The sequence below is a fragment of the Oncorhynchus tshawytscha genome, linkage group LG11 (genome assembly GCF_018296145.1).
Source record: "Oncorhynchus tshawytscha isolate Ot180627B linkage group LG11, Otsh_v2.0, whole genome shotgun sequence".
Taxonomy (NCBI): domain Eukaryota; kingdom Metazoa; phylum Chordata; class Actinopteri; order Salmoniformes; family Salmonidae; genus Oncorhynchus; species Oncorhynchus tshawytscha.
This window is the reverse complement of record NC_056439.1, coordinates 22007084-22028649: the sequence shown is the minus strand read 5'-3', so window position 1 is coordinate 22028649 and position 21566 is coordinate 22007084. Positions and strand designations below refer to the sequence as shown.

At 44.5% G+C, this 21566-nt stretch overlaps 1 protein-coding gene across 2 annotated transcripts in view; it reads left to right on the top strand.

Moving 5' to 3' along the window:
• Window positions 1–21566, top strand: part of kiaa0586 (KIAA0586 ortholog) — a 138127-nt gene that overhangs the window by 46651 nt on the left and 69910 nt on the right. Inside the window, exons 10-13 of one of the 2 annotated variants that reach the window (XM_042329912.1) lie at window positions 10607–10826; window positions 12386–12541; window positions 13932–14167; window positions 19739–19811. In XM_042329912.1, the coding sequence (XP_042185846.1) occupies window positions 10607–10826; window positions 12386–12541; window positions 13932–14167; window positions 19739–19811 (685 nt within the window). The remainder of the gene's footprint in view (window positions 1–10606; window positions 10827–12385; window positions 12542–13931; window positions 14168–19738; window positions 19812–21566) is intronic. The other variant, XM_042329913.1, reaches the window with a different exon arrangement.

Here is a 21566-nt window from a genome sequence, read left to right as displayed (position 1 = left end):
CAGAATTATGATGGCTGCACCGATCGAACAGGGTTTCTGTGGTTGTTAGTGTGTGTGTGCGTGTGCGCGTGCGTGTCTCCTCAGAATGAGGCAGCAGACGAGAGATCCCACATGCTGCGTTGTTCCCCTGGAATACAGTTGCTATGTTGAGCATCATTAATTCATACAGTGACCTTGACCACCTTGATAAAAACATTGATTTTACTTCCTCCCTTTTCATCGTTATCATGAAAATTCAGTCAATTCTGCCTCTTGTTCAGGACCCTGAAGGTCCAACACATCACTGACATATTCAGGGAAATTGCTTTTAAATTACAATGAGAAGGGGCTTCTCAGCAACCCCTACTTTTATCAGCGCATGGAAAGAAATGACTATAACCATTCATGATATCCAATTTCACTTTGCCCAGAGCTCTGGGGTTGAATGAAATGTGGTTGAACTTGTGTGTGGTCAAAGTATGGTACTTTCAGTTCAGACTCCACTGAAAATAATTGGCTAAACCAAATCCAGGCTTTTGATGTCATATAAAGCGGAAACGTTGAATGGTTCTGACTACAAAGCCGGGTCGGCATCAGGCTACAATAGGATGAACAAGGCTACACCACCTGAGTGTGAATGAATGGGCTTGTGGAAAGCAGAATCGTTTTCACCAACATCTTATGCAAGAAAGTGCTCGTGACTCCGCGGTCGAGCAACTGCTCGCTCCTTGAGTGCATGCAGCAGGAGTGGGAGAAAGAGGACTCGAGTATCAAACGGAGTAAACTCAAGACATAGGAGATGATTGTGGACTACAGGAAAAAGAGGACCGAGCACGCCCCCATTCTCATTGACGGGGCTGTAGTGGAGAAGGTTGAGAGCTTCAAGTTCCTTGGCGTCCACATCAACAACAAACTAACATTGTCCAAGCACACCAAGACAGTCGTGAAGAGGGCACGACAAAACCTATTCTCCCTCAGGAAACTGAAAAGATTTGGCATGGGTCCTTAGATCCTCAAAAGATTTATAGCTGCACCATTAAGAGCATCCTGACTGGTTGCATCACTGCCTGGTATGGCAACTGCTCGGCCTCCGACCACAAGGCACTACAGAGGGTAGTGCGTACGGCCCAGTACATCACTGGGGCCAAGCTTCCTGCAATCTAGGACCTCTATACCAGGCGGTGTCAGAGGAAGGCCCTAAAAATTGTTAAAGACTCCAGCCACCCTAGTCATAGACTACATAATTATCTCAAATACCTCGACACCGGTGTCCACGCACATTGACTCTGTACCGGTACCCCCTGTATATAGTCTCCACATTGACTCTGTACCGGTACCCTTGTATATAGTCTCCACATTGACTCTGTACCGGTACCCCCTGTATATAGTCTCCACATTGACTCTGTACCGGTACCCCCTGTATATAGTCTCCACATTGACTCTGTACCGGGACCCCCTGTATATAGTCTCCACATTGACTCTGTACCAGTACCCCCTGTATATAGTCTCCACATTGACTCTGTACCGGTACCCCCTGTATATAGTCTCCACATTGACTCTGTATCGGTACCACCTGTATATAGTCTCCACATTGGCTCTGTACCGGTACCCCCTGTATATAGCCTCCACATTGACTGTGTACCGGTACACCTGTATATAGTCTCCACATTGACTCTGTACCGGTACACCTGTATATAGTCTCCACATTGACTCTGTATCGGTACCACCTGTATATAGTCTCCACATTGACTCTGTACCAGCACACCTGTATATAGTCTCCACATTGACTCTGACTCTTTTCTTAAAACTGCATTGTTGGTTAAGGGCTTCTAAGTAAGCATTTCACTCTAAGGTTACACCTGTTGTATTCGGCGAATGTGACAAATCAAATTTGATTTGATTTATATGAACGTATACTACACTCCCGGAGTTGCGTATCACTTTTAACAAATTCCGTTATAGAAGGTCAAGTAAAAACCCTAACCGGTATATTGTAGAATACGGTATACCGGTCAGCCCTAGGTCCCATAATAGACAGGAATCGTTTGCCCAGAGCTCTGGGGTTGAATGAAATGTGTTTGATGAATGTTTGTGTGATCAAAGTATGTTATTCATAGTCTAGGCTCCAGATATCACAGCACAAATTGGCTAAACTAAACCCAGGCCTTTTTGTGTAAAAATGAAACAGATGTTGGATGGTTTTGACTACAAAGGCATTGGCCACTGCAAACAGTCAGGCTCAACAGTCTGAGTTACACCAATGACACCACCCTAGAGGGAACTACATTGGGCCGGAGGAGTGGCAGCTATTTCTAGAATAGCTGCCGGGGCATCAGGTGATCAACACAAACTACGGAGATGAGGTCACATTGGTAGATTTGATTTATTTGGACATAGAGGGGCTGGAATTCAAACGTGTGCTGCTTGATGATAACATCTCAATGAGATTGGGGGGCGTTTGGGGAGTGCTGGTGCTGTGGCAGCCAAGGTAGAGGAATGGGGATATGACTGTGCTGGATGGAGGATGGTGCAGCAACAGGAAAAGACGCACGTGAAAACACCAGAGCAGAGAGGGTGGAGGGTGAGACCACCACCACCAGGCTCCCTGATATGCCTCTAATAATGATAAGATAATAGCAGCTATTCTGGTGGTGGTGGGAGTAATGACCGCATGTTGAAGGCAGGATGAGGATGGTTTTAGGAAGTGGCCAAAAGAATCCCAATGTTCAAGGGGGCGGGGGCGGTGGAGGATCACATGTCGAACTCACAAAGACAGATGTTTTAAGAGCTAACCTACCGGATGTATTATATTTTGTTTTGAATCATTTCAGCTTTTTCTCTGTGGTTCATTCATCATTTTTTGAAGTCACTGGTTTGTCAAAGACATCCCCCTCGCCTCACACCCACTCTACACGTGTCATAGTTCCATCTATAAATACTCTATCTGGCTTACGGATGGGATATGAATTGTCTCGACACCTCTCCTTTGCACTCACAAAGAGAGAGACATTTGAAACTGTCCCCATGGCGACGAGTCCTCGTTCTACCTTTTTCAGAGGAAGGGAAAGCAATGGGAAGTCTCTCCTTCACATCTGGCACGGTCCTCTCTCCATCAACAACCCAATCTTTTCCAGCCCTTTTAGTTGAAGGTATCTTCCCCTCTTTTGTCCACCAGATTCCACTTTAAGTGTGTGTGTGTGTGTGTGCGTGTGTGCGTGTGTGTGTGTGTTTGCCTGCCTCTGCAGGAGAGAAGGGCTGGCTAGAGAAACGGGCTGTGCTCAGTACAATACAGAACAGTCTTACCTCGTTACCAGAGAGAAAGACAATGTATGACCATGAGGTGAAATTTAAGAAGCTGCCGACAATAATCAAGTAGATCCGTTAGTATAAAAATCACTGAGACGTGGCGAAGGACTGACCAAGACCTCTAGCTTCAACCCAACATGATGTGTTGTATAACAAGACAGAAATGTAATATAGATCTTGTTCTCATATCGACTTTCAAAAAAATCAAAAACATGATCAAACATATAGATTTCCTGTCAACTTGGCATCATTTCTTTACCTCCATAATGATTTTCTGATCAGGTTTTACACACAGGCACATCTGCATGGCTGCACGCACACCTGTCAACAGCTTGTAGGAAAAAAGTGGTGTGTGAAATAACACCCTATTCAAAAGTAGTGCACTAACTGTTTCAGGGTGCCGTTCCAGACGTTGCCGGAGTGAGTTGAACAATCTGTTCTATTTGAACACATTTCCCATGGAAGGGGAGAGGGAGAGAGTAGACATTTGCATATGGTGACCTCTAACAGGACGTTTTGTCTCAGAGTCCCTGTATCTCCACCCTAATCAATTTGAGCAAGATCAAAAAGGCTGGCATCAACAAGGCACTCTCTCGCTCTTCAAATGGATTAGCTTATTTTGCTACTTCTTTCTGTCTCGGTCTCCCTCAGAGGGCAGAACTGAGGGCAGGACAGACACATCATTGTGTGATTGCAGTGGTGATTTTAGCATGTAAAAATGTTCTTATAGGCCTCCCGGGTGGCGCAGTGGTCTAAGGCACTGCATCGCAGTGCTAGCTGTGCCACCAGAGACTTGGCCTAGCGTCGTTCGGGTTGGGGAGAGTTTTCCCGGCAGGGATATCCTTGTCTCGTGGTGCACTAGCGACACCTGTGGCGGGCCGGGCGCAGTGCACGCTAACCAGGTCGCCAGGTGCACAGTGTTTCCTCCGACACATTGGTGTGGCTGGCTTCCAGGTGGATGCGCGCTGTGTGAAGAAGCAGTGCGGCTTGATTGGGTTGTGTTTCGGAGGACGCATGGCTTTCGACCTTCGTCTCTCCCAAGCCCGTACGATGAGACAAGATAGTAACTACTAATAATTGGATCCCACGAAATTGGGGAGAAAAGTCAAATAAAACATTTTTTTTAAATGTTCTTCTCCATGCCAGCAAAGCCACTACACAACAACACTAAACAATATTTATTATTTGCACTTTAACGGTACCCACTAACTGTTAGGACCTACAAAAAGGTACACTTTAACAGTACCCACTAACTGTTAGGACCTACATAAAGGTACACTTTAACGGTACCCACTAACTGTTAGGACCTACACAAAGGTACACTTTAACGGTACCCACTAACTGTTAGGACCTACATAAAGGTACACTTTAACGGTACCCACTAACTGTTAGGACCTACATAAAGGTACACTTTAACGGTACCCACTAACTGTTAGGACCTACATAAAGGTACACTTTAACGGTACCCACTAACTGTTAGGGCCTACATAAAGGTACACTTTAACGGTACCCACTAACTGTTAGGGCCTACATAAAGGTACACTTTAACGGTACCCACTAACTGTTAGGACCTACATAAAGGTACACTTTAACGGTACCCACTAACTGTTAGGGCCTACACAAAGGTACACTTTAACGGTACCCACTAACTGTTAGGACCTACATAAAGGTACACTTTAACGGTACCCACTAACTGTTAGGACCTACATAAAGGTACACTTTAACGGTACCCACTAACTGTTAGGGCCTACATAGAGGTGTCCCAACAGCAGAGCTTTCTATTCAGCACCATGGAGTGAATTCTTACCTCTTGCTACACCTGGTTATCAGCGGAGCCTTGTCTGGCAGCGAAACAGTTAATTCAGCCTCATTTACTGCCTGATATGGCTGACTTGCTTAAACAAATGTGGTTTTTACTGACAATTAAGATGTACAAACTATGGCATAAGGGGACGACGAGCGGATACGGGGCAATCCGTAATTTCGGTTAAGACATTTATGAGCGAGCTAGGACGGACGTAGTCAATATAACTTTGTTCAGAACTTTTGAAATGTACAGCCACAGAATTCAGAATGTGGGCCGTTCTTACAGTATTCTCCCTGTACACCAAGTCAGAGCCATAGGATAAATAAATGTGGCATATACGCAGACAATGAATGCTCTTACATTATTCAATGATTACATTTCTCTAAAACAGGCTGTGGGCTACATGTGCACCACCAAGTCAGAACAGTAGGCTAAGTTTTGAGGGGAAAAGGGACCACATAATCAGGGTGAGGCACATGGGCTACTAACAGCTTACTACACAACATACACTTAGTATTACTTTCTTAGCTACCGTATACATATTTCCCTGGTATATTACATCATTTTATGAAGCAGCATACAATACATATTTGGACTCATCTTGTTGTGCTGTACTCATTTGAAAAGGAAGTTTGTGCGGCGGTCCTTGTGGGCAAATTTGATCTATTGTCATCAAAGTCTAGCATTTTCTGGATTGATGGTGCTTTCAAGACAACTAGGAACTCGGAAAGAAACAAGGTCGATCATGACATCAATGATCTATCTTCATGTCGGAGCTCTAGAAAGAGGCCCGAGTTCCCGACTTGGAATTCTGAGTTGGATGACCATTCAAAACGTATTTTCCCAGTAGGAGCTCGTTTTTTTCCCCGAGTTCCCAGTTGTCTTGAACTCACTGATGTCTGAGATTTCCCAGTTCCGAGTTTCCAGTTGTTTTGAACGCAGCAGAAGTTATGCTGGATTGACAGCATGGCCAATGTATTCAACCTTTTCTGGCCCATGGCATATGAATGTTTATCCTTTTAAGCTTGTAAAAGAGACCCTTAAAACCCAGACTTGGACCATACACCCACTCCACTGAATAGCAGGCTACTGATTGCTTTGCAACACTTGCAGTTAGCCACTGATTCCTTCCAAACCACTCATTATTGAATTTGCGATTGTTGTGTTATGTTTATGTCCAAAGTACAAATGAAAACTGATGTTTTATCTATAATTTCTCATCATATGACAAGGATGGAAAAGGATGACTGTAGATTGTCGATGTGATTCATGACGTTGACTTCTTGTCTAGCTTGCTAGCTAAGATTTTGAATGTATGATGTTGACATGATCAGTCAAATCAAAGCTACGGTAGATATAACGTGTTTTGACTTCATTTTATATGTGCTCAATGACCTTGAGCCTTCTTGGATGGGCACTTCTAATATAACTCTATGGCAGCACCCAAGGGGCTTGAATTTTCGAACTCTCCCTGTAGATTTTATGGTGACGTAGTGTCCCCATGAGTGACAGAACAATGAGCCAATCACGGCACAACTAGAGAACATTACCAACCCCTACGCTCCGTATTTTTCCACTGGCTGCCCCACCATCGCAGAAAGCACTGAGCTAGGCTGAAACACCTGCATTTTGGAGCTGCCTTTACTCAAGAAAGCAAAAAAAAGACCATGTTTGTATTTGGCTTTATTAACTCAATGATTATTAGATATTTTTTTTACATTGTTTGCAAACTGATATGTGACAAGTATTAATGCCAAAATAACATTTAAAACATGTATTATTATTTATTTTTTTAGCTAAACAGGTGGGGCTCTCCCCCACCTCCCCTGAATGACGGGTTGCCACTGTGAAGATTGACATTTACACCATGTTCCATGTTAGTCCATGGATCTAAAAGTCTGATAATGCTCAGAGGTTATTACATTCTCCTTCCCTTTGAAGTTTACCTTGTATCATTTATGCATACATTTTCCTCAGTTGCTTACATAAATGTCAATGTGTATCATATTCCCGCCCAGCACTAAAAAAAATTGAATACATTATTACTTGTTTTTGTAAACCCCACACAGCGGATCTGACTTGCATGGTTCTACCGCCATAGAGGACTTAGTATACTGACTAGAGATGCTGCTGTCCTAGCAATACTTCTCTGTTTTAGCCTGGACGCTAGGATTACAATCTCCTGGAACGGAGTGGAATGTCAAGTACACAATACCTGTCGCTGCTACGCATCCAGAGTAAATCCTGTCCTTTGTCAGTTTGAGTCAGAACATTCCTAATCTGCAAGATTCTTTGAGTTGTGTCAAAAAACAAATCTTCCCCTCCCTACAGAATGAAGTTGCGAGTGTAGGGCCAGTGGCCTGGGTATTGTATAAGGCAGTACTGTGAAGATTCCAGGGTTGCTAGACGTGTGCTGCAGAGACGCGTGGTGCAGAGCCCCTTTCTGCTCCAAAAGTTGACAGGATGATTGCTACCCACACGGCAGCCCTCCTTTCTGTTAAATATGGTTGCCTCCTGAATTATTGGCACCCGAAGTAAATATGAACAAAAAAAATCTGTGAAAAAATGCTATCGTTTATCAGTTTGATCTTACACTCAAAATATGATGAGTCTAAACTTTAATTTAGGTTAAATTGTTCAAAGAACATTTAGTACTTTGTGAGCCCCTCCCTTTGCCAAGATAACAACTCTGAGTCGTCTCCTATGTTTGATGAGTTGGGAAAACACATAGGAAGGGTTTTTGCACCATTCCTCCATACAGAAACTGTCCAGATCTGTCCGAGTCCTTGGTCCTCACTTGTGGACTCTCCTCTTAAGTTCACCCCTCAGGTTTTCAATGGGGTTTAGGTCAGGGAACTGGGATGGCCTGAAAAAGCTTGATTCTATGGTCAGTGAACCATTTTCTTGTGGATTTAGAGGTAAGCTTTGGATCATTGTCCTGCTGGAATATCCAACGATGACCCAGTTTTAGCTTCTTGGCAGAGGCAGACAGGTTTTGGCCTAAAATCTCCTCATACTTGGAGTCCATGATGACATGTATCTTAACATTGTTACCAGGGCCTTTGGAAGGAAAACAGCCCCACAACATTACAGATCCACCACTGTACTTCACAGTGGGGATTAGATTATTTTCTGCATGACCATGGCTCTTTTCATGCCGAACCCACCTCTGGTGTTTGTTTCCAAAATGCTCTATTTTATAGTCTCATCAGAAAATAGAACCTGATTCCTATCAAAGTTCCATGGATATTTGGCAAACTCCAGGTGCTTACGTTTGTGGTCTGGTGACAGCAGAGGCTTTCTTCTGGCAACCCTTCCAAATAACTTGTTGGCTTGGAGTTGGCGTCTAATTGTTGTTTTGGAGACTCAGTGACCCCAAGATGTACCCAACTTCTGCAATTCTCTAACTGTGATCCCTGGAGATTTTTAATGTGACTTGAACCATCCTTCTTACTGTGCGTGGGGGCAAAATACACCTGCCTCCTCTTTCAGGGAGGTTCATCACAGCTCTAGTTGTTTTATATTTCTTAATTATTGACCTAATAGTGGATATGGGTATTTTCAGGAGTGTAGCTATCTTTCTAGAGCCACTGCCTGATTTATGAAGGTCAACAACTTTTTGTCTCATTTCATTTATGTGTTCTCTGGCCTTTCCCATGTTGATGGATGACTAAGGGAGTTTGGCCTGGGTATCACCTCATATTTATACCCCAGAGAAACAAGAAGCCATGGATGACCACTTAAGAGTTCCCAAGGACTCAGATTAACTTTAAAAAGAAAAATCTTAATCAATTTGATTTTGTTAATAAGAATTTCAATAATTGTGACACGCATGTTTTAGAATAAAACAAATATTTATTGATTTAAAAAAAAAAAAAAAAAAATAACCAAATTAAAGGTTAGATTCATATGATATTTTGATTGTAAAATCAAGCTGATAAACAACAATGACATTTTTCAACAGACATTTTTTTTTTCATATTTACCTAGGTTGCCAGTAATTCAGGAGGGAACTGTAAATAAGTACACACACACACCCTGCCCAGAGGATGGGCGCTGCCTCTGCCTCTCAATGGTGACCTTTGCATTGTGAGCACGACTCAGGGGGAGCCATACATGTCATGTCAGCTAGCCTCTCTCGCATCTTCTCTCGTTTCCTCCTTCCCAATGTGGGATACACTACATTAAAATGTGTAGGCCTCAGTGTTCTCTCTCTCTCTCCATTCTTTTTGTTTTGTACATTATTTTATTTTGACAAAAGTAGTGCACAGGGCCTTTACTTGTCCTTTATTAACGTACAGCTATATCCGTCTGCAGCACGGGCAAAAAACCCAAATCTAACTACTTCCCGCGGCTATGCAGAAAAGCGTCAAGAATGTCTCCATCGCCTGCTGTGAAACCATAGAAATTAAGGAATACTTTTTTCCTTTTTTTGCGACATGACAAGACAAAAGAATCTAGAGGATCGTTGTGATTTCAATGGCGGTACTTTTGTGTGACAGTTTTGGCAATTCACAGTAGGTGGTTCTGTTCCTGCCTGTAGAACCCGACAGGGATGATTATAACAGTCTGTCTACTGTGGATGAAGTTGCTTTTGTATCATTTCAAATATGTTACTATGATGAAGTTAAATGGAAACTGTCTGTGTGTGTGTGATTAATTTCTCAAAAAATTGGACAGACCCAGCAGTATTGAAGCCATTGAGTTCACAGTCAGTAACACACGATGAATTGTCAACCCTACACTATAAAAACAGTTCATTTGAAGCACACGCACAGAGTCAGAGAGGCCTTGGTTGTACCTCCATGAACCCCCTCGCTCAGATCTTCAGAGTCCACTCATTATCGGCTCCATCCCTGCCAGTGTAAACACAGCTCTCAGCTCCAATATTAGACGGATTTGATTGTATGCCAATTATCACTCATATGAAACTGAAATGTAAATAATGAGGCTCACTGTACAGGAAAAGGACGGACAGTTCATGTGTTTTTTTTCATACACTAATAACAGCCTGTTACTATTGGATATTGTAGCGGGCTAGAGTCTCAACCAAGTATGGCAATATAACAAGACAGCCGGCCTCATTGGCCTCTGAATGACCCTATGGGCTTTCCCCTCCATCCAAAGCAGGACTCACTCGACTCAGCCACTTAATGCAATTTAAGTCTTTGGCGATCTAGCAACAGCATTACGTAGTCTGCTCGGAAGCCATTCTATGTGTGAGTCATGTTATTGGTGCTGTGCCACCACTCTGGCCCTCTTCCCTGAAGGGCAAACACTTCTCCAGGCCAGACGGAAGGCTGGCTCTCCTCTTCTACTTTCCTAATGGATGAGCTGACCAAGCTCAGCGGGCACATTCTGATTTTGTAATACCATCATTACAAAGTTGTAATGATGTCATAGCATTGGCATTGCAGACAGTTTTGCCTGCAAAGATGGAATTTGTGTCATCTGACAAGAAAATGAACAATAGAAGCATTCTTCATCTAACGCCCACACTTTATTTCCTTACAGGGAAGGCCAAAACCAGCAAGAGGGCGTTAGAGAGCTGGTCATTGCAGCATTAGCGAAGCACAGCGACACAAATCACCAAGGTAGAGGAGGAGGAGGTCACCAGCCAGGCCTCCCATCATCCTTTGGGGTTCCTGAGCAACCCAGCTCAGCCGTGAAACGAGCCAATGATACACTTCAGGAACTGGGACGTCTCAAAACTGAGATGCAGACCCTGCTGCAGGTGAGATGGACTGACTGAGAGGAACTATAAACTGTCAAGAAATATCAACTGTCTATCTTATCAAGAATACTGTATATAGAGATTTTCCCTGCACTTTTTTAAGCCTTCTTGAATAACTGTCTGAGAACAGAGCCTTGAGGAACTCCAAACTATTGTCAAACAGTTTTCTTTTCCCCTAGAAGATAATCAAGGTCAAGAGAAAAACTGTCAACTGCTGTCGGCCCTCACAATGTCTTTCCCATTACACCAGTTCTGTGTGGCCTTTTCCATTAACTTTCCTTTTGTATTCTAATGCACCAAGTCTATAAGCTGTTATTGCTGGTGCTGCTCAGTTCCTCCTAAATCTATTATTGGCATATTGGAGACATTCAGACTGGAGAATGAGATTATCCCTGTACCCATTTATTGCTCTGAACGACGGGAGGCACCCCGACAACACACACACACACACACACACACACACACACACACACACACACACACACACACACACACACACACACACACACACACACACACACACACACAGCCGAGCCGTCAGGACGTTTCCTGTTTCCCTAAGTGGGCCAATATCATCCTCTCGTCTGTGTTCAGCTTTGGGATTTTGCTAATCTAATTGGTGCCTTTACCACTGATGAAATCAAGCCAAGACACGAGTGTGTCTGGTATTTCAATGACCAAGACAGCAGTGTTCTATTGTTTCTACTCTCTCCCTCTCCTCTCCCTCTCCTCTCCCTCTCCTCTCCCTCTCCTCTCCCCTTAATAAATTACAACACTTCTTCATCCTTACCCAACGAACGCGCTGCCACAGCCGCCCGACGCCTGTTCCCGTCTATTACACTCTGATCCCGTCGCCGCGCCAACCAGGCATTGAGTTTCCGAGCACGCCTCTGCCGCTGCTGAAGAATTCCATCAGCTTAGAATAATGTAGCACACGGCAAATTATACATTAGCATATAATTGAGGATGCAGGGTGTGAATGCTATTTGGCCTGCCGCTGTCTGTCTGCCTGCCTGTCTGTCTCTCTGTCTCTGTCAGTCGGTCGACCTGTTGGTCTGTAGGTCTGTCTGTGGGCTGCAAGAATAGGAAGGAAGCACGTTTCTCTCTCTCTCTCTCTCTCTCTCTCTCTCTGTCTTTCTCTCTCTCTCTCTCTCTCTCTCTCTCTGTCTTTCTCTCTCTCTCTCTCTCTCTCTGCCCTCAGAATAGGCAGTAACACCCAGGTCCCTTCGCTGTGTGTCTGGATTAAATGGAATGCCTGTCATTGTCACACCAGGTTTTAATGCAGTAGTTCTTTTATCGTGGGGTTTAGTGGCAGGCACGATCATTTAATGGTCGCCCGTTCTGCTGGTGTAGGACATTTGTGAATGCTTGGTCATGATGAAAATGTATGAGTACAGCATTTCTGTGTCCCACAAATGATCAACTGTGGCCTCTTACAACGAGATCAGATCCTCCAGTATGACTTTGAGTCAGAGAAACATGTCCAGCCAACGCCACTTTGTGACAGTCGGGTGGTACTCAGACACCCTGTGTTGCGTTCCACTGTCCTTCTCATCCAGGCTCGCGAGGCTTTTCCTGCTGCAGGGAGCAGAGAGACTGTCAGAGAGACGGCATCAGCCAAGACCAGCAACACCACAAGCAGCAGCAGCAGCAAGCAGCTCACTATCCCCTCTCCCGCCAACATGCACCACCACCCTCCTCCCTGCGTCTCCATGGTAGGTTTCCATAGCAACCCCTGCCTGCCTCTGCAGTGCCAGCCTCACGAGGTAGGGAGGTTTTCCTTCCTACATTCTGTAATGTATGGTCTGTGTTGCCATCCATCCATCCATCCATACCAAGCCACCGCCAAGCAGCGGACAGACACAATACCACACTTGTATCCCTGCATTTTCAGCTGTGTCCCCATTTTATGGACTTAAAGCGATAAATCAGTGGTGTTGTTATCTCTGTTTTACACATGGACCAAAGGAGAATGCACAATGGCTAGAGCAGAAAGAGATTTCCCCAAGCCTATTATTCAACCACTCTGGCTTTTTCTACAGAGAGAAAGAGTAATGATGACAGTTGTCGCATTGGTTGGTTGGTCCTGTGCTAGCCTATTGGTGTGTTGGATGAATACTCTATTGGATGTGACTCATTGACATGCATTCTGACTAAGTTTGGTCAGTCTGGTGTTGTCACAATGCCTGTTCTCTACAGGTTCTGGGATTGACTTGGCAACTAAGGAATTTCTTCTTTCCATGCTGTACCTCACCAGACTATTTCAGTTGCCACATTTCAGACAGAATGACTGAATTGCTGTCAGCAGCGCATATGTGAAAAGCAAGGACGAACCTCCCCCTTTACTGCAGTCCACTGTTGTTGTGAAAATGCCTTTCCCACAGAAACGAGCGAGACAAAAAACCCGCTTATACACAAAAGTCGGGAAATGGTGTCTGATAACCGTGTAAGTGGTCTTGATTTTGCACTATTTGCGAAAGCGACGGGGAAGCACGAGGCTGAAACAAACGACCCTCGGCTAGCGAACGATGGAAGGCTGTCGTCTGTTCCTCCCCACGCAGCCACGCGGGGCAGCCAGCCACACAGATTCATGTAATATATATATACGAGACGAGATCAAGATGAGGGGAGGATGAAAGAAACATCCAAGGTCTCCAGCTGTATCAGATCTGCCTGAAAGGAATGCCTGGTGATGGGTGGGGAGAAAGAAGAGAGGGAACAGAACGGGTCCCTATCTCTCTCTCTCTCTTTCATCAGCACAGGAAAAAGGTGATTTTGGAGTAACTATTGCTATTGGTAGTGGATGCAGCAGATGCAAGAGCCTGGCTAGCATTCTCTCTCACCACTGCCTGTCGCCTGATAGTGACAGTTATTAAAGCCAGAATCAAACTGGAGTGTAATAGATTCTTCTTTTATTTTACTCCTCTTATGCTTCTGAATGGTTTTGACCTAAATAGCTAAGCCCAGCCGACAAAAAGTTGAAATGTGTGGAGCCGGAGGTAATCGAGATATCCATTGAAATCTAGATCTTTCTTTCTAAATATATGTCTCTGTGGTGAACTGTGCATGTGTCATCTAAAGGTCCCCCCACCCTCCCCCCAACAGTCTCGGGAAGAGGTGGCCGTAGTGCTCCCTCCAGTCCTCCCCCTGCCTCCCGCCAGGCCCACCCCCACCCTGCTGCAGCAGAGCCGGCCGTGCCCCTCCATGTTTGAGGATGCTGAGAGGGTCCTCCGGCAGGTCCAACGACACAAGAAGACCCTGGAGGAAAATGTGGAGGCCATGCTGAGGGCTAAGGACGGAGAGACCCTGCACTCCCAGTTAGAGGCACTCTCCTGCAACAGGTAACACACAGGTGGACTGCTCCGGTCTCCCCCTGCAGCTTGGGGCTAAAATTAGCCTGAATGTTACTCCAATGTTGTTTCCAAACATTGGAGTAAAACAAGTTCATATTCTGGGTTCTGATGGGGTACGACAGTTGAACTAAGCTCATGAGGCATCAATGGGTATATATCCTATCGTTAATTTATCAGTCAAAAAAATGGATGTGGCAACTAAAGAGTCGAGCTTTAATGGACATGAACAGATCATTTCCTTAATAGAACCTTTGTTGAACTCTAAGCAGTTTAAATGTTTGAGGTGACTCCCCTCCACCACCAGTATGTATCACCACCGATGTGAGGGTAGAGATGTTAAAGATGGAGAACAAGCCCAACAGTCCCCCAGCATGGTCATTCAAGCAAATCTATCCCTGGAGAAACTTTCTGACTATAATAAATGTCCTCGCAGCATTTTGGGTTGTTGTTGTCAAGTGGGGAATGTACAGAGGGCAAATTGGGAGAATTCAGGGCAGTGATTGCCTGCGCTGAGCTCCGTTGTTGAGAGCTGTGTATCTCCTGTTGAGAGCACACTGGAGGCTGCGGAGGTCTAAGCCAAGTGGAACAATCCCTATGACAGGCAGTTGTCAGTGGGGAGGAGAGGACGGGATGCGTCCCCAATGACGCCCTATTCCCCATGGCCCCTGGTTAAAAGTAGTGCACTGCATAGGGATTAGGGTGCCATTTGGGACAAAGACGACTGCTGCCCTGCCAGCTCTCAGCCTCTCAGCTCGACCCAATAAATTCTATGTGAGATGTGGACTCTGAAGTGACTGACTGGAAACTGGGGATGCTTATATTTGTCCTGTTTCACTGCAAGTGGAAGGTAACCTGTCCGAGGTGTGAAATGGAATCAGCCATTATTGACAGCGATCCTGGAGCAATTAGGGTTAAATACCTTGCTCAAGGGGCAGATCCACAGATTTCTCACCTTGTCTGCTCAGGGATTCGAACTAGCAACCTTTTGGTTAATGCGCTAACTACACCTTGCATAGATAGACATGTAATGTTGTGATGAGCAGTGAGAATCTGTAACGTAGCAGATGTTTGGCATGTAGGGACATCTCAGTGCTTCCCTCCACTATCCTTCTTCTCAGTGAGTCTGCTTGAGAGACGGTGAGGACCCTGGAGGTTTTACCCAGGGAAATGGTACCTTATTTATTAATGGTAAGGTAATGGCACACAAATGAATGTCATTTCTTTCATTCTTGACTGATTTTTTGATTCCCTTCCTTGCCAACATTAGTATCCAGTAGGCCATCCTGCCATGTTGTTTCTGGAGAACTGAACAGGAATAACTTTTGTGAAAGCATGGAGAGACCATTGATTAATCAACGCTGTAAATCTCAGGAGATGTCTCGTTTGGTTGTGTTTGTTTGTTTGTTTGTTTACTGCCTTTCAAACAAGCCAAGAAATTGTTAAATCACTTCCTCATATAAAAGAGAGAGGTTATTTGAAGTATATACAAAAATATAAACGCAACATGTGAAGTGTTGGTCCCATGTTTTTATTTTTGCACAAGTTTGTTTACATCCGTGTTAGTGAGCATTTCTCCTTCGCCAAGATAATCCATCCCCCTGTCAGGTGTGGCATATCAAGAAGCTGATTAAACAGCCTGGTCATTAGAGAGGTGCACCTTGTGCCGGGCACAATGAAAGGCCACTCTAAAATGTGCCAGTCTGTCACACAGCACAATGCCACAGATGTCTCAAGTTTTGAGGGAGCGTGCAATTGTCATGCTGACTGCAGGTATGTCCATCAGAGCTGTTGCCAGATAATTTATTGTTCATTTCTCTACCATAAGCCGCCTCCAGCGTCGTTTTAGAGAATTTGGCAGTATGTAACCGGCCTCACAATCGCAGACCACGTGTAACCACGCCAGCCTAGGAACTCCACATCCAGCTTCTTCACCTGTGGGATCGTCTGAGGGGAAGGAGGGAGGGGTACTGAGGAGTATTTATTTCTGTGTAAAGCCCTTTTGTAGGAAAAAACTCATTCTGATTAGCTGGGCCTGGCTCCCCAGTGGGTGGGCCTATGTCCTATCAAGTCATTAGGTTAGGGGCTAAGGTTAGGGCCTAATGCATTTATTTAAATTAACTGATTTCCTTATATGAACTGTAACTCAGTAAAATCTTTGAAATTGTTGCATGTTATGTTTATATTTTTGTTCAGTATAAATATCCGCTACACAACCCGAAGCGTTGCATTCATCTTAGGGAGTGGTGGCGGAGCGATGCCTTTTCATGCCTAGAGATTCATTGTGACATTAATAAAGTTCACGTGGGTGAGATTGCCTAATGGCTTGCGATGCAGCATCCAAGGCTGAGCTCTGACTCATTCTCTCTCTCTCTCTCTCTCTCTCTCTCTCTCTCTCTCTCTCTAATGGAGTGCGGAATAAGTGGTTTAAACATTGAAATGGAGACGGTTTGGCTGCCTTACGTCCACAGCACACAGACAGGGTCCTTCAGAAAGGAGTAGTCTTTAGCATAACGATACAGAGTCTCTCTCTGGGTGAAAAGTCATCTCATTACAGCCATAATATAACAGGAGTTTTCAATGCTCTTCCAATCATAGAAACAGGTTCTAATTCTCTCCCGCACTGAAGAAGCTAGATTACACCAGAAAAATATCATTACTAGAGTGGACAAAGCTTCTCAGACCACAGCAATTTCACTGATTTGAGTCGCATGGGTTCACTCAATATGGTGTTCTAATCCCAAGGATTATACATGGTGTGAATGATAAATCTGTCCAGAGAACAGGCAACGAGAGGAACCATAGGATTTCAACATAAAGGAAAGTACAGTAAACAGGTTACTCAGATGATGTCATCACATAGCAACCACACAACACACATTACTACGGTATGATGTGTTTTCAGTTTGTTTTTTTAAATGTTGGCTCATTGGGACACTACTCCCTCCACCTCGTATTATAATATAACTAAAACCAACCGGAGCCAAAATGGCAGCTCGTACGCTGATCCTCTCCAAAATGGCAGCCGGCCGATAATCAGCTCTGAGCTAATGTCAGAGCATGACAACACAAATACACTGATTGATGCAGCTTCCCCCCGCACCCCATAATGGCGTTAGTCTTTTCCTTCATTGGAAAGGTCACAGGACTAGGATGGGGCTGCCAGATGCTCAGGTAAGGGGGAGGGAACTGTAGCGGACTGCTTGACATCCCCCTCAAATGTGACTGGATGGTTGCCTGGTGGATTCAGTCATTTGTATGGCATGACATTGTAAAATGAGGCAGGGGTGTGACTTAATACCATCTATTTCCACACAACATATTAATGAAGCCATTTGCAAACAAAAATGTGCCTCCATCTCAATTGTTCAAACAAGCGTGGCAGTCTGTGCTCTGTTTACTTGTGTTATAGCTCACCGGGTGGGTTCAGTGAGAACGTGCGTCCTGGCCCCGGTCCACACCTGTCTCTGCCTGTCTGCAGTATCTGTGTTCCTAGAGTTGGTGGACTACTTCCACTATCACCACTCCACAGCACTCTTGTTCTTTTTCAAAAACTGTTCTCAATTAGATTTATTTCCTCTCATTTCTTTTGTTTGGCCTCTCCAGCGTTGTGCTGCCGGACACATGCTGTCTCTGGCTTAAATATGAATCCCGATATCCCCTGTCTGTAAATTAGAAGCAGACAGCCATTTGTCCACGAACCTTGGCAGTTGGCACAGACAGTTGTTTGAATTTTTCAAACAAAACATTTCTCGGCAGGGGTTCAGGCAGCCTTGTCTGTTGTTGTTTCTGTGTTGGATTACAGAATAGTTGAGTCGTGGTGCTCTCTCTCCTCGACCTCATAGACAGTGACGCACAGTTCCTGTTTTCCATATTCCAGAGAATTTCCTGATGCTGTTCCAATGGGGATATTATGCCTGCAGACAACTATCATTAGGCCTAGTTCTGGTCATTTCTTACCATCTGTATGATTCATTGCATATTGGCTGTGTGATTCCCAGGCCTCCGTTTTCAGCTCTCATTTAAATGTTTTACATTGAATTTTGTCCAGCAGTTGATACGTTTGCCATCATGGACAAAAGCCTGTTACAATATAGGTATAATCAGGCATGGTGAACATTCTAGAATAATAATAGTTCAGGTTTGTTTTCGAAGCAAGTCGTTTACTGAAGGTCACATGCTGAACTGATGACTGACACACTTGGGCGGCAGGTAGCCTGGCGGTTAGACCGTTGGGCCAGTAACCGAACGGTCGCTGGTTCGAAAACCCAAGCCGACAAGGTGAAAAATCGGTCGATGTGCCCTTGAGCAAGGCACTTAACCCTTACTTGTTCCAGGGGCGCCGTTCTACTATGGATGACCCTGTAAAACAACACATTTCACTGCACCTGTGACAAATTATTATTATTATTATATATTTTTGTGTCTGGAGGCATCGCCTGATTAGGTAGATCCATCCCAGATCACACACTCAAAGAGACACCAGGGCTTGGAGCTAATGCAGCCATGGAGGGTAGCTTCATCTGTATGGGTAATGAGGTTTGGGTCTGTGTCAATAAAGCTCAACTCCCTCTCCTCTACCCTCCTCTACCCTCCACTCTCCCTCCCCTCCCAATTCAGCCAGCTGCTCACCTCACAGCAGAGACCAGACCCCCCCACCCCCTCACTCCTCAGGATCTCAGAGGGAAAGGGAGATGGCATTTTTCTGCCCAGAGACAGCGACTCTCTCCTCAGCATCAAAATGAGGAGCTAGCTGCCTCCCTGCCTCGCTGACGCACACACACACACACACACACACTTGCGTAAACACACACACACACACAGCAGCCCTGGTGGGCTTTCCTCACTGAGCTGCTGCATTGATTCTGAGTTCTGGTAGGAATCTGTCAAGCCTCAGTACCTTCTCTCTAACTCTTATTCCTTGTTCTGTCTGGATAGCAGGCGCGGTGCTACAGAAATACAAAAGGAGAGGAGAAAGTGGGATCTGCATAATGTGGTCTTACCCTCTGATTATATCCCTCTGCCGTTCTCATATCCATAGCTGATGAAGTCAAATCAAATTGTATTTGTCACATGCTTCGTAGACGACAGGTGTAGACTAACAGTGAAATGCTTACTTACGGGTCCTTATCCAACAATGCAGAGTTAAAGATCAAATAAAAAGTAAAAATAACATGTCTAGATGTAGGGAAAAAAGTGTATTGATCTGTTGTGCTGATGACACAGTACAGTATATTAGGGATATACTAGATCATCTGGTTCCAAGTGTGTGTTGATATGGGTAGACAGACGATGCTCTAGCCTAGTGGATATAGCCAGCTACCGGTTTAGTTAACATGAACAGTACGCACCCATTCCCGTTATTATGACACATACTTAGTGATTCCTCATACGGAAACACATCAAGTGCTGTGTTACGAGTTCACGTTGATATGGTTGAGTGTCCTGGGAAGGGCAATACTGCGTGATTTATGTTATGCGGTGTGGATGGGGGTACATTCCGTTGGTAAGTTGGGGACGTTGGCTGCAGTTCCAGCATGGTAAAGCATCCATGTGTTCCAGGGACACCACAGAAGAAATCAGGATCAAGAAGACTGTGGATGCATGGATCAACGCCCTGAGCAAGGATATCCAGGTGAGTCATTTCAGAAGGTCACCTTGAGTCATTTCAGTTGGTTCGTTCCAACTGCCGTTTTTGTTTTTGGTCCAGTTGGATCAGCATATGCTGCACAACATGTCCAGTTGAATAGTGCTAGATCAAAGTGTCTTATGAACATCCGACACCCCATAAGATATTACATTTCGTTGACATTACTCTAAGTAGTCTGCCAGAGTGCTATGCGATCCAGAAAACTATATTTTTCAAGTCAAGTCTTTCAACTTATTTTCAACCCTTAGTCCTCCTCTGAGAGATCAAAATAATCCATGCAATTTGGTTTAAATGCTCCGTGCTGTTTGAAAGTAAATATCTCGGCCACAAAAGCCGCGAGGGACTGAGTTCAGTCGCCCTTTTTTCTACGCTTTGCAGCAGAGAGCATATTCCAACTGGTTCTCTTTTTTTTATATATATATTTTTTTTTGAAAAAAGCTTTTCTGGCACAGTTGAGAATTGACTCAAACTCCGAGTTGATGGTTCACAATTTCACTGTGGTAGAAGAAGAGTGATGCTCCATAAAAAGAAGAGCATTTGAGCAGCGGTAAAGACTGCTGTCTGTGCCAAATAAATGTCCCCAGGCTTTCATGTCCTCACGTCCAAATATCTACAGTACCAGTCAAAAGTTTGGGCACACCTACTCATTCCAGGGTTTTTCTTTCTTTCTTTTTTGCTATTTTCTACATTGTAGAATTATAGTGAAGGCATCAAAACTCTGAAATAATCATGTAGTAACCAAAGAAGTGTTATTAAACAAATCAAAATATGTTTTATATTTGAGATTCTTCAAAGTACCCACCCTTTGCCTTGATGAGAGCTTTGCACACTCATGGCATTCTCTCAACCAGCTTCATGAGGTAGTCACCTGGAATGCATTTCAATTAACAGGTGTGCCTTGTTAAAAGTACATTTGTGGAAAATATTTCCTTCTTAATGCATTTGTGCCAATCAGTTGTGTTGTGACAAGGTAGGGGTGGTATACAGAAGATAGCCCTATTTGGTAAAAGTCCATATTATGGCAAGAACAGCTCAAATAAGCAAAGAGAAATGACAGTCCATCATTACTTTAAGACATGAAGGTCAGTCAATCTGGAAAATTTCAAGAAGTTTCTTCAAGTGTAGTCGCAAAAACCATCAAGAGCTATGATGAAACTGGCTCTCATGAGGACCGCCACAGGAAAGGAAGACCGAGTTACCTCTACTGCAGAGGATAAGTTCATTAGGGTTACCAGCCTCAGAAATTGCTGCCCAAATAAATGCTTCACAGAGTTCACGTACATCTCAACATCAACTGTTCAGAGGAAAATGCATGAATCAGGCCTTTATGGTCTAATTGCTGCAAAGAAACCACTACTAAAGGACACCAATGAGAAGAAGAGACTTGCTTGGGCCAAGAAACACAAGCAATGGACATATGTATTTTGGTTCCAACCGCAGTGTCTTTGTGAGACGCAGAGTAGGTGAACGAATTATCTCCGCATGTGTGGTTCCCGTGAAGCATGGAGGAGGAGGTGTGATGGCGTGGTGGTGCTTTTCTGGTTACACTGTTTAGTATTCAAGGCACACTTAACCAGCATGGCTACCACAGCATTCTGCAGCGATACACCATCCCATCTGGTTTGCGCTTATTGGGACTGTCATTTGTTTTTCAACAGGACAATAACCCAACACACCTCCAGGATGTGTTAGGGCTGTTTGACCAAGAAGGAGAGTGATGGAGTACTGCTTCAGATGACC